This window comes from Mercenaria mercenaria, unplaced genomic scaffold (assembly GCF_021730395.1).
Source record: "Mercenaria mercenaria strain notata unplaced genomic scaffold, MADL_Memer_1 contig_4926, whole genome shotgun sequence".
NCBI classification, from domain to species: domain Eukaryota; kingdom Metazoa; phylum Mollusca; class Bivalvia; order Venerida; family Veneridae; genus Mercenaria; species Mercenaria mercenaria.
The window spans coordinates 17,359-32,500 of NW_026463195.1; the positions used below are offsets into that span (position 1 = coordinate 17,359).

The window sequence follows — 15,142 nt, forward strand, 5'->3', positions numbered from 1 at the left end:
TTCCTCTCCGGTATTTGCAAAAACAACCGTATCATCTGCATAAAAGATTACTATTAGTTTTAAGTATACATTTATATCATTATCAATAAGATCTACACTAGGAGCATCACGAGAAATTAAATAATTTTCTATGTCATTTAGGTAGAGAGAAAACAGGACAGGCGATAAATTCTCTCTTTGTATAACTCCAGTACTACACATGAAGAAATTAGAAGTTTCATTATTAATGACAATACAGGACTTTATATCGCTATACATATTTCTGATTATATTTAACAATTTACCTTGTATATTATAAGAAAGCAGTTTTGACCATAGACCTGCACGCCACACAGAATCAAATGCTTTTTGAAAGTCGATAAAGCCGCAGAAGAGTTTCTTTTTCTTAGTTTTACAATATTCGGCCAACATATGCAAAACGAATATATGATCAACAGTTGAATGTTTCTTCCTTAATCCAGCTTGGTTTTGATTTAAAAGATTATTTGAGTCTAGATACATTGTCAATCTTTCATTTAAAACAGCCGTACATACTTTACCCATACAACTCAAAATAGTTATATGGGAAATTTCTAGCTTTGATGGTGGAGGAAGACCCCAGAAGTGATGCTCTAAATCTAAAGCATCCAATTAGTATACATGTATATTAAATGTAAATCATTAGCTAGACTTTTCGTACTAGTTTATAGATATTCATACTTTGTTTAGCTAAACATGCATTTTGTCTTATTTTAAATATGTTGCATAGTACTGTTAATTGCAGGTTTACGTAAATTAAACGTAAACGTAAACATAGTAATTGTTCATATTTTCAAATGTAAAATTCGAAACCATAGCGCGCCTGTAGCTTGTATCCGCTCGTATCTTTGTAAGTTCGAAACCCCGCGCGAGGTGTCTATTTTTCAATACGATCAAGCTGGCTTTGTGAACAATTCATGGCTTTACCCAAGTACCAGTTCATGGCTAAAGTTATGACCAAAGGAGGCACCCAGAACGGTTCTTCCTCCCAACATTAAACACTGTTAAAAGCTGGATAGGTCTTTTAAGACACAAACACGAACTTGTAAAATATTGCAAGTTTACTTTTATTGATCATCTTATATTAAACTTTCTAAACATTTCAGGGTTACCTGCATATTTTCCATGGCATTAATAAACTTGCTTCATTTGCATTTTTCGAATGTTTCTTTTTCCACCTGGGCATTTTGGTTCTTGTGAGACATTTCTATGCGTAATTTCTTCTATAGAAAACTTTAACCAACGGATGACCAATATACAAGTATCCGTTCGTTTTGTCCTCGCTGTCAGTTTATGTATTCGTGCATGCGTGTGTTCGAGAGTGTTTCTATTTGTGACAGGCGTATTTGGCGGTCTGTGTCTCTGGCTGTGTTTGCTGTGCTCCATCATTCCATGAAATTTACACTTACATTTTACGTTTTTTTCTATATTCACGATTGTTAATTGACACAAATCAATCTAATATTTAAAAAAAAAAAAACGAGTTTGATAATATCTTTAGGTCATTAAGATGATAGTTTTCAAATAAAGAACTTTAAATAGCCACCTAACCTCCTTAGGCTTTACATCTTATTGCATTTTTTGCATTTAAGCCTTTTCATTTTCATGGTGCCGAATTTGAATTGTACGTATAGGCGTATGCCAAGGTACGCCCCTGAAGTCTGTCTATCATAACATAATGTAAAAGAAATAAGGAAACGTAATAGAACTATTTAAGGTTTTTCTACAAAGATATCCTGACGTCACGACAATATGACGTCATGACGCGATGCACGTGACATTGAACTGGATATAATTTTATTAAAAACCATTAAAATACATAAAATAGAAACTTTGTTTGTTTCAGTGTAAGATCGAAATATATTTCACTCGTGAACACCATAATTTACATTTTCACTCGTGGCTGCGCCTCTCGTGAAAATATTGTAGGGATAATACACGTTTTTTTTTTCGTGAATTAATACATAAAACAAACGTGTATTGTCGCTATTCTTGCATAAAAATCATTACACGACGACTAAATGTATTATTTTCATATATGATAACTTTAAGATTCCGGTACATTTTTAATTACCATTCCGTGTTGTTCTTGGAAACGGTAAACATGTTTTGAATATGCATAACTAGGACCCAGAAATCAATAACTTTATCAAAAGCACATACTGAAGATTTTTAAACGATTTTTTATCTATCGTTATTACAAACATGAAATTACCAATAACTGTTCATATAACTTCAAAATTTAGTAAACAGGAGCACAATTTCAAGAATAATAACTTAACGTTCGAGTTATTTTGAGTACGGACACATTTGGAGTACGGATGAGTACGAACGTAGTGTCAAGCTTTTAGGCTGTTTATATATATTCTTCGAGAAATTAGGTAAAAACATACCGACTGATACTTAACAAAATCATAAATATGATTCCTAAAAACAAACAATCGCACAAGTTACACGCGATTCTTAAACATTCACGTTTATCTACAAAAACTGAAACGACGAGTTCTAAAAGGGGAGTAAACAAGGGAAGAAGTGAGTACGAACATTGTTGGGGGCAGTGCATTTGGCGTTGATAACTGATAATAACAAAACACTCTATGGTTCAGATTGCGTCTTTAATGCTACAAAAAGAGGTTATTAAGGAAGAAGCAGGACGCAGATACCAGATATCAGTCTGCGGAGAAATACATGTACGTCCCTGGGAAAGCGTTTTAAAAAAATATATCATGTATTAAAGCACGTGAAATGCCTTGTTTGCACACGATTTTTTTACTGTTAATACATGGACGGATCCAGTGAAAAAAAAGTAGTTTTTATGCAAGAATACATTATAGTGTTCACTCGGTGAAATATATTTCGATCTTACACTAAAACAAACAAATATCCTCTATATATTTTAAATGAAGGATACCTGAACTTAAACATGTATATAGTTTAAGTCTATTTTTACATTCTGACAGGTTCAATACGACACAACGCGTCGCAAAATGCTATTCATGGCATTGTTGTGCTTTGTGTAATGTGTTGACTATCTACTATTCAAGTTCTGCGCACGAAATGCGACAACGCGCGACAATACGAAGTGATGCACGACACGACGCTCGACATACGTTATGACGGGCAACACGATACGCGACATTAATGTCATATGAGCTAAACATGACTCCGTGGGATTCCGTAGATTAGACCAAAAATAGTTTTAGTAATTTGCGACAATAACCCATACCCTGCTAAATTTCTAAAATGAACTTGTCCATCTTTTAATTTTGACAGTACCATTAACTGTTAAAAGGGGTGCATACCAAAAACGATACTGACTAAATGGCGAACAGTGCAGATCTTGATCAGACTGCACAGATGTGTAGGCTGATCATGATCTGCACTGTTCGCAAAGGCAGAATCAATTATGTCCAACATAAAAAGGATTAAGGGTTGATGTTGAGATATATAACGGTGAACAAATTTTTGCGAAATTTTGCGACGTTTACCAGTGGTTCGACATTTAAAGCCAACCCTGCGGCATTTGACGGTGGTTGCGACATTTAACGGTGTTGCGACATTTGACGGTGCCTCAATGACTAAATATTTTATAAACAAATGAAGCAGTATGCACAGTATTCAATGTATTGAGTTGAGTTTAGACCTATTTTGTTTCTTCAGAGTAAGATAGTTATTTATCTATGCTTTTAAAACTTTATTGAAAAGATATTTATTAAAGACCCACCACGACCTAGTGACCTACGTTTTCCTCCTGCATGAACTTCCTGCAAATCATTCTGATAATACTGGTATAATAAGCTATTCTACAAGATCACAGGTGGACAATTTAGGCCTTCCCTGGATTAATGTGTTTTCAGAACTTCATCTTCAAACTTATTCAGTCATTCTCTTTACAGTATATTTTACCTTACACTGTAGAAACAAAGTGTGGTATACACTCACCTTAATACATCAAGTACTGTGCATTCTACCATATTAATTAATTAATATATTTAGACATAAAACACATTGTCTTGGCCTAATATATATCACTGTCAGTTTGTAACTAGATACTTGTTATTTCTCATTTTCTTCATGTAAAAAATCTATAAATACCATCATGGAAATACAAAAGAATACAGTTATTTTGTGTTTTTAAACAATTTTGAAGATAAAACTGTGAAATCACATTGAATCATCAGGGCCTAAATTGTCCACCTGTTATCTTGCAATGATGTTGTATAATACCAGCATTATCAAAATGACTTTCATGAAATTCATGCGGAAAAAAGGGAAAAGTTAGGTCAATAGGTTATGGTATGTTTTCAAGCGTAAACCATGGATAACTGTACTTATCTTGCCTACTACAAGTTTCTTACATTTCTATTGGTCAAAAGACGTCACGTTGAGACAGGATATATTCCATATCCTGCAAGTACAGTTCAGATATGAATTTTGATTTAACAAAATGGCTGCCGCATCGCTGGCGTAATTGAATCAAGTCATTTTCCTAGAGTAAATTTAGTGTTTTTCTTGCCGTTTTCATTCTCCTACTTAGTTTAGGCTCATGAAGTTGGACAAAAGTTAGCCGTAAAAGCGGAAATAGAAGAACAATTACTCTGTATGGGAGACACGACCGTTGAAATCTTGTTTTAAAGTTATATCATTGTAAAACAAGCGAATTAATATATTTGTTACGCAGCAGTTTGTTGTGGGATAATTTAGTCTACGTGACATCTTAAAATCTGATGATTTTCGAAAGGATGGAACACAAAGATTTTTGTTTTTTTTTTGTATTTCTGGTCTTAACCAGTTCATAACCTGTATAAATGAGCTTTTGTGATTCAGTCAAAATACAGGTCAGTGTGCATTTTATGGCTGGTGTTAATCAACTTTAAACAAATCAAGATGACCAAACAAATTATTACAGGATTCCAGTGTACACTGTAAGTAGAATTTACAAAATGTTTCGATTGAAGCATGGAAGTAAAGGGTAGTCAGCAAGATAAAATCGTTACACTGTCTGTTGGTGACAGGATACGGGGTATACACTGTCTCGCCTGATATTGATTTCCTCGTCTTCGTATATCCCTTATCAGAATGAAGCAGCAACGAATCGCGATACATTTATTGTCTTTATATATAACTCTTACGTGTCGCATGGAAAATAAATTTTCAGTTACAGTTCGAAATTTTGGGAAATTAGTGTCGATGAAAGAAACGAAATTTTGATTTGTATTAGGTTGCAATCTTATATTATTTTGTAAATGCTGACAAAATATTTCTGGTTAATGTTTTGCGTATTCGTCCGGAAAGTTGACATCATTTATATTCAGTCAAAGTAAGGTTCGAACAATACATATACTCTTCACCCTTTCATTGGTTTGATACTGGTCATGTCTGTCTGATAGTTTCTTTGTTAGTAATGCATTTTTGGACCACTATGACCTAAATTCCTCAAACTTCCGCACTGCTCATGGGCGTTTGATAAACACTTATGATTTAGAGATAATTAAAAAAGTTCACTGTGACCATTTCCGCTAAATATCTTGAAACCGCCTTGATCTGCAATACTCAAAATTGACATGCGTAATGCAAACCCAAACATCTTTATAAGACCAAGATTACGGTCACATTGAATAGTTTCTGCTCAGTATCTTTAGAACGCCTTGCCTTACGATCCTTAATATGGGAGGCACAATACCCATTGATGTTTAGGTAGTAGGTCAAAGTTACAGTGATCGACATTATGAAAGCACTTGTTAGATGAACTCCGTTTCAGGTTTAATCTGGCATTCCGAAGAGATGTATAGCTTATGTCAAGGTCACAAACTGCGTTTAAATGTCGAATCTGTCATTTGTATTTTGTATACAAATGTACAGACCACAACGTCAAAACTATTCAAGGTACTGCTCTAAAACAAATGTGGGATAGATATTTGTATCACCAAATACAGAAGTCTACTCAAAGGATAAAACTGACGCGTTCTTGAACAAATTTAAACAAACAAAGGCTAATAATGTGACATTCCATGTCAGATAAATTTGTTGTAAATGTTTAGAATTCTGCAGAATGAGTTGGGACTGGTTAGTATTGTCAGTTGTCATATAAGAAATAACTGAAATAACTTTAGTGTTGTTTTCATCAGTTGAAGGATGGCCATGTGTATCACCTATTGGAAGAGTCTACAGCCAAATCAACACTGACTCAGTTCTTCAGTTCACTGCTGACCTTACAAATCTGAATTCCCCAAGACGGTTCGTTGTGAAGTTTTATGACGACACTATCCAAGCTGTAATAAGGTATAATACCGACAGAAGTAGCTTGAATCTAGATGCTCAACCTGGTGTCAGTATAACAGGCGATACAACAGGAAATGTGGTTGTTACACTATTTGATGTTGTGCAAAGCAATGCTGGGACTTACACGATGGACAGTACAGGAGTTCCGTTAAGATGCAATTGCTTGTACATACTAGGTGAGTCAAAGATGTACAAAATTGAATGTAATATCTTGGTTAGAAATACTACATCCTTGAGCAATGTTCTTGAGCTAACAGAAGTATTTCATGGTCTCAAAAGTCTACGAGAGTGTTATATGTGTTTGTATTTTATACTTTCAACAAACAGATATGTAGCATTATACCCAGCATTTACTGTTTGGGAGAACGGTCTAACTGCTTTACTTAGGTAGGTCTGAATATCCATCATTACCATAACACTTCGAAAATTTGAAATAATCATTTGATCTTCATAACAACAGCGTTTCCCCAGTTAATTTTCATTCAGTTCAGATAATTTGTTCTACTTAAGAGGGCCGTCTTTCCAATATCATATTGTAATAAATTGTCATTCTCCTATTAACCTTTAGCTTGCTGGTGGCAAGTGATTCTGCCTTTGAGACCAGTGTAGAGCATGATATGCCTGCACATCCGTACAGTCTGATCATGATCTGCACTGTTCGCTTCTTAGACAGTAAATTTTCAGTGAACATCCCTTCGAATGATAAATGGTATTGCCCAAATTGAATGATGGACCAGTCCATTTTAGAAATATGGCAGGGTAAGGGTTAAGTGCCTATTAGTAATTATTATACTGATAGACTCGATATATATGTTCTGAAGGACTTCAGATCGTAAGGATCCTCGTAGGCCGATGGGTAGAAAGACAGTAGCGCTGATTGTGTAACATCTATTACACGGTATATGCAAGATTCCCGGCAACATTTATAGGAGTTAGTGTGATTTCTGCCGATCGGCATAATGCGGGTAACTAAATGAAAGTTTAAAATACAAATTTTATTATAATGTTCAAGCATGTAACGGACTTACACTTTTTCAGAAACATATTTTACCTTGATGCGGAATATAGAAATATCTAAGACTGTCATTTAATTTAACCACTAATCTAAAATACTATAAACTTATCTACGGATTTAAAGGGATATATCGCGCGCAAACATTGCCATTGAGTTTTTGTTGTTTCTATACTAAATTGTTTTTCTTGTGAATTTATCTATATAAAAATGACTGGAAAAACAACATAAATAGTAGATAATATTCATTTAATCTGTAGACAAAAATAATTTCTTGAAAATATTATAGCAACCTGATTTATTCTTTTCTTTATGAACTACATGCTTATGATGCAACAAATTAAGGTAAAACTATGGCATCCTGTTGTATATAAATATATCCTTTAATACATTTCTATTCTTAACGGTTATTTAACATACAGTATTTTCTTATATAAAGAGAAAACGAATAATCTTGCAGTTCGAACAGTGAAAATATGGAATATAGCAGTATTCGTCTTTTTTAACCAGTCGCTTAAATACTGCAAAATCAATATAAGATGTGTGTAAGTAAGTCAGTACCTTGAATAGGTTTGTAACTGAAGTGGATATTTTCTTTTTTTCTTCTTTTGTTATAGACATAGTTAGTTAATATTTGTTTATTATATTTTACTGTATATCTGTGTAACTGGAAATGTGTATTTATTATTTTTGGTGGAGAAAAGTTTGGTAACAGTAAGATAGTTTTAATGAATACCTCTTTAAACTTTTTTCTATTGTGTAAATGAAACAGTTGTATACATAAAGCTATTATTCATGTAACACAAGTGCACGGAAAGCTATTGTTTTGGCGACACACGTGTGTCATCCTTGACACACGTGTGTCAGCCTTTCTATTGTTTTAGTATGCACACTATTACCTGATTGCCTCCGGATCCCCCATTCATCATATGTAATTGCCCAGGGTAATATTTTTGCTGTAAAATATTTATTGTACCCTCATATATATTTTAGCAGCAGCTTTAAGCTTTAAAATTTTGACTTTTAGCTTAAAGTATAATGTTGGCATTGTTGAAGAAAACCCTAACATAACCGATACCATCAGATGACAAGAACCTGAATTGGTCAAACATCCATTCGTATTCCAATGTTGATGGCACCCCCATCCCCTTCTAAAAACAAAATTTTAACATTGTACATACTAAACCAGCATTATATCACAGGTTAAAAATATTAGGTATTATTTAATCTTGTCATCTGTTTTAAGGTACACCGACAAAACCAAGTATCACATTGAATAAAGTGCCATCTACCGGAGAGAGTGCAACATTAAAATGTAGCAGTACATCTACTACCACACCCAGTAACCACAGTCTCGGTCTGTCATATAACTGGACAGTTGACAATAAAGACAATCCAAGTGGATCTAGATATTCATACTCTACCAACAGGAACACACTGACACTGTCAAATGTTGTAAAAGATGATGCCAATAAACTATTTACGTGTACAGCTACAGAAGTTGTCTCTGGCGGGTATATATCTAGCAGGAGTGAATCATTTTCATTTGATGTTCATTGTAAGTATAGATATTATAATCTTATTGGATAAGTGGACTTGTTGACTCTTGATAATTTAGCAATGTTTTGAAGAGCGACTGTTACACGCACATACCATGTAAGTCATTGTATTGAAAGAAACATAATTTTAACATTGGCATTGCAAGCCATTCATTTATTAATAAATGTATCACACTTAAGCATTTTGCAACCCTTAAACGAATGTTATTAAAATAATACAATTTGCATATTTGTAAAGATCAAACGAATGTTCTTATTTTCTGTTCTTTTTGTCATTTACTTAGTTTGAGTTCTTGTCAATGCATTGAAGAAAAATCAACAATAAGTAACATATCTCAGTGAACATTCTTATATGGCATGTCAAACGTTGCTAAATTATATATGTATGTTATTATTATTATTGTATGTTTGTTATTGTTATTCAATGTCTTGTCATTCATATTCTAAATGTCATTATTGTAATTCTATATTTCGTTATTCTTATTGTATCTTTGATATTGTTATTCAATGTCGTGTCATTCATATTCTAAGTCTTACCTTTGTTATTGTATATGTCGTTATTCTTATTGTATGTTCGATATTCTTATGGTAAAAGTCATTATTGTTATTCTATATTTCGTTATTCTTATTGTATCTTTGATATTGTTATTCAAATTGAATGTCGTGTCATTCATATTCTAAGTAATACCATTGTTACTGTATAATGTCGTTATTCTTATTGTATGTTTGATATTCTTATGGTGAAATTCATCATTGTTGTTCAATATCTGACGATTCTATTTACAAAACGTGTCATCCTTATTCTATGTTACTAGTATGTGATTGTATAATTTGTATAGCGTCGCTGTGCTATTTATACCGCGTGTGCTATTTATATCGCGGGAAATCCCACATACAATAAGAATATCAAGCTTACAAAAACAATAATGAATATAGTAGTCGCAACTTGACCGCGATGGTTGACCTTAGGCTGATTATTCATATCGATTATTTCATTATAGAAATCAAGGGTGCTAAGGGTAGCCTTGCATATTTATATGGAGTTAGTTTGTATACAGTATAGTATCAAAGTATATATACTTACATTTGATCAGTTAAAACTTTCCAATACACTAATTTATATTTACACAAATTTACATTTCCTTTTTCTCGTGCAGCTCGTGTTTTACGTACACTCCTTTTCAGTAATAGGTTGTGCCTCATTATGTATTATAATACAAAGGTCAACCGTCGGGGTCAAGTTGCGTCCACTATATACAACATCAATAACGTCTTTTACAATAAGAATATCGAACATACAATAAGAATAACGACATATAGAATAACAATGGTAACACTTAGAATATGAATGACACGACATTGAAAAACAATAACAAACATACAATGATAATAACATACATATATAATTTAGCAACGTTTGACATGCCATATTCTTATTTGACCCGCATGATATATTATTTTATATAAAAAATACACAAAGCAAGACACGTTATTGAACACGTAAGGTACATTATGTTTTAATTCGGTAGTCTGACATACATTTTTCATAACATATGTTGCATATTTAGTTATTAGTTGTAATATGTATTATAAATACCATGTCTTAAGAATACTAACATAATTTCTGTAGTAAGAAGAAGAGTTTTCGCTTTGAAATTACGTTATGTATTAAAAAGGTTCGTTACGAAATTTCATGCAACTTGAATAGAATATGGCGTACCGTTAGGGTCGAAAATGCCGATTTAGCTTTAAGACAATTCGATTTAGTACGACCCAGGGTCGGACATATTCCAATTAGTATGACCCTGGTTGAGAATTAGCTTAAAGCTATTTCATTTAGTACGACCTTGGGTCAGACAATTTCAATTTGTATGATAATAAATCGAATTAGTACGATCCTGAATGAAGACAAATCTATTTAGCTTTAAGACAATTCGAATTAGTACGACCCTGGGTCGGACATATTCCAATTAGTATGACCCTGAGTCAGACATATTCCAATTAGCTTTAAGCTAATTCCGAAATAGTATGACCCTGAATTAAGATAAATCTGTTTAGCTTTAAGACAATTCGAATTAGTACGACCCTGGGTCGGACATATTCCAATTAGTATGACCCTGGGTCAGACATATTCCAATTAGCTTTAAGATAATTCGGAATTAGTATGACCCTGAATTAAGATAAATCTATTTAGCTTGAAGACAATTCGAATTAGTACGACCCTGGGTCGGACATATTCCAGTTAGTATGACCCTGGGTCGGACATATTCCAATTAGCTTTAAGACAATTCGGAATTAGTATGACCCTCAATTACAGCAGCCATATTTAGTACGACCCTGGGTCGGACATATTCCAATTAGTATGACCCTGGGTCGGACATATTTACAATTAGTATGACCCTGGGTCGGACATATTCCAATTAGCTTTTAGACAATTCCGAATTAGTATGACCCTCAATTACAGCAGCCATCTTTAGTACGACCCAGGGTCGGACATATTCCAATTAGTATGACCCTGGGTCGGACATATTCTAATAAGCTTTAAGACAATTCCGATTTAGTATGACCCTCAATTACAGCCGCCATCTTTAGTACGACCCAGGGTCGGACATATTCCAATTAGTATGACCCTGGGTCGTACTAAATTGAATTAACTTAAAGACATATTATTTAGCTTTAAGACAATTGAATTAGTATGACCCTCGGACAAAATACCAGAATGCATCAAATTCACTGACCAATGAAATCAGGCGTTACATTTTCCTGTACATAATCGTCTATATCCAGAGGCCACCATAGGTCAGTTGAAATAAAATTTTGAAATCTTGAAAACATGTACAGTTATCATAAAATGTCGCTTTCAAGTTTCCTTGATCGAGTGAGGGATATAGTAAATGGTGTATTTGATACGCGTACATAAAACGGTGTAAATGATCAATCGATTAAATATTCGCTTATGAGGCTTAATTAGTTGCTTTTAAACATTAATGCGCATATGTACCAGGTTCCAAGCTTATCAGATGGCCAGTGCCATAAATACACATTATCTGATTCTTAATGGGACATCATGCTGACGAGACAAGAAGCCTGAAATTTCAAAATCAAAATTGATTTCCAGCTGCAGACACTTGTCCTAGGCAAAATAACGTATCTGTTGAGAATGCATATATAGCCATATACCTGAATCACTGCAACAACCACTTAAGATTATTATTATTGGTTGCAAAAAAGGAAAAATGTTACATAAGCAAGATCAAATAAATGGCACGAAATACAAATACAATAAAAATATAAATAATAATAACATAACGTTTGTTATAATACACTGAAAAGAGAAGAAAAAATGCATTATTTACTTCTTTAATATCTTTTGAACAAATTGTCCTAGAAAAATAGCGGTAATACTCACCTTTCATTCTTTTTGAAATTTAATTGAAGAAAAAAAACTTCATTTCATCATTTTTGTCAATTTAAAATCTGGTTTTATATTTGTTATTCATTGATAAAACATAATATGTTGAAGTGCTTATAGAGAAATTGTTGTAAAACAACGCACATTGCAGTAACAATATTCTTATACAGTATGCTAGTAAACTACTTGGTATCCAAAAACAAAATTTATTATCAACACAAAAGTTTCGAAAATTTTAACTGATCTGGATTTTAATGAAACATATCAAAAGCAACGCAAGACATAAATAGGAGGTGTCAAGCAAACATTTCATTTGATGTTCCACAGTTTCCATTGAATATCGAGGCAAGATTTGTCAAATTCGGAACTGGATAAACAGAAAGTTTTACATTGAACCACATACTTTTGCTAAACATTTCCATTATACAATGTATTTACAAAGTATAACGTAATAGTGCTAGATATGTTTCATGATTCAATTTACAATATTTCAGTGGTAAATAACTTTCTTGATTGAATGAATTACCACAAGAAAAAACTGATGATTTCATAATTGCAAAATTAACGGAAATAGAAATTATCAATTTGAATTTATCTATGTTATTTTTGTCATAGGTTTTAATTTTTTGTGGTGAAGATTTTGTCATTTGTAATATGACATTATGTAGATGATTGCATTCCTGAGAGAGTGATATGAAAAATGTTCCGCATATAGCTCCCCGGTCTTGTTGCAACATGACCACGTAGTTGTTACTAGTAATTAATTTATATAATTTAAGATACTGAGACTGATTTCTAAAAAGCAACTTTAAATATAGAATAGTCCGTATCCACATTTTTTTCAGTAATGTGTGAGACGATGGCTCTAGGATTAGAACTCAGCATTTGTATTTATATAGTGAAAAACGAAAACCGAGCACGGCCACTAGCATCAATTTTTATATTTGACTGAACAAAAAGATTTAGCAAAAAATGAATGTCGGGTTTGAAACCCGCACCTGACGGTAATGCTCAATGTGAGGCATTTTGACAGAGAACGACAGACCGGTTAGAAAATTAAGTTACCGTTGAAACATCGTGACATTATCCATTATCGCGAGTTCTTTTAAAGAGGGTTACTGCGTTGTTTTTGTAGGGGCTTCTGCACAAACAAAACTAGAATTCTGTCGATAGCATACGAATGTCCCTAGTCAAATGTCGCAACACCGCTTAATGTCGCAGCAGTGTTAAATGTCACAAAATCATCTGCCGCTGTATGTCGCACCTTTAACGTTACATATGTCGCAAGAACTTGCCCATCGTTATTTGTAGCAACACCACACAGGAAATAACGAAAGAAATAACTAAGGTATGTTCAGAGGTCATAACAACCTGAGATAAGATAAAGTGTATACGTGCGTGCCAAAGTATGCACTGAGTGGACTATTGAAAGGGTTTAGAAATTACATACTGTTCTGAACTGCATGTTTGTTTTTCAATGTAATTGATTTGATTTTTAAAGGTTTGGGCCTGGATGCGGTACTCGCCGCGGTACTTAGAATTGTTTTAGGTCTAAGCTACACTACAACATTTTATCTCGAGCACCAATATCTTATCTCGAACGCGCGGATCCTTTTTCGAATTGACGATGTCTTATTTCGATCACACGAAATTTTATTTCGATTGCTCGTAATAATTTAATTTAAAAATCATAACGTAGTCGCCGATAACTTTCATAGACGATACATTTAAAAAAGACAATTGACCTGTCAAAAAATGAAGGCTTTACTAGCCTAGCCCAGTCCGGTCTGATTCGTTTAAGTAAAAGCTGCAACAAGTTACATTTTTGTAATAGGGAAATGTTTGATAAATGCGACATGAAACGGCCTTGCCACCGAAGGATCGAACCCTGATATGTTGAAAGACAACCAGTCATAAATTGATGGACATGCGAGTAATACGAAATTCCACCGACTTTGATAACGCTTGTTCATATAAAGACGTGCACAAGGGAGTCTTCAACCTGTTCGTATTATCAATTATATATTAATTGTATATGCCCGTAGTCAATTAACCTATCACCGTTCCTGTGTTTTGTACCGTGCAGTAGTAGAAACAGCAACTGCTAGTACTGCTACTGCTGCTGCTGCTACTGCTACTACTGTTACTACTACTGCTACTACCCTGCTGCTGCTGCTGCTGCTACTGCTACTACAACTGCTAGTATTGCTACTGCTGCTGCTGCTGCTGCTACTGCTACTACTGTTACTACTACTGCTACTATTCTGCTGCTGCTGCTACTACTACTGCTACTACAACTGCTAGTACTGTTACTGCTGCTGCTACTGCTACAGCAACTACTGCTACTGCTACTACTCTGCTGCTGCTGCTGCTGCTGCTGCTACTACTACTACTACTGCTACTACTACTGCTACCACTCTGCTACTACAACTGCTACTACTACTGCTACTACTACTGCTAGTACTGTTACTGCTACTACTACTACTACTGCTACTACTACTGCTACTACTCTGCTACTACTACTGCTACTACTACTGCTACTACTCTGCTACTACAACTGCTCCTACTACTGCTACTACTACTGCTACTACTACTGCTACTACTACTGCTACTACTCTGCTACTACTACTACTACTACTACTCTGCTACTACTACTGCTACTACAACTGCTCCTACTACTGCTACTACTACTGCTACTACAACTGCTAGTACTATTACTGCTGCTGCTGCTGCTGCTACTGCTGCTGCTACTGCTACTACTGTTACTACTACTGCTACTACTCTGCTGCTGCTGCTACTACTACTGCTACTACTCTGCTGCTGCTGCTGCTACTACTGTTACTACTACTGCTACTACTC

At 34.2% G+C, this 15,142-nt stretch overlaps 1 protein-coding gene across 1 annotated transcript in view; it reads left to right on the forward strand.

The window, feature by feature from the left end:
- Positions 1-4,977: 4,977 nt before the first annotated feature.
- LOC128554309 (carcinoembryonic antigen-related cell adhesion molecule 5-like) overlaps positions 4,978-15,142 on the forward strand; it is a gene marked incomplete at its 3' end in the record, with an annotated part of 50,240 nt that continues 40,075 nt past the window's right edge. The window contains exons 1-3 of the mRNA XM_053535569.1: positions 4,978-5,041; positions 6,147-6,476; positions 8,559-8,870. Of these exons, the coding sequence (XP_053391544.1) occupies positions 4,978-5,041; positions 6,147-6,476; positions 8,559-8,870 (706 nt within the window). The remainder of the gene's footprint in view (positions 5,042-6,146; positions 6,477-8,558; positions 8,871-15,142) is intronic.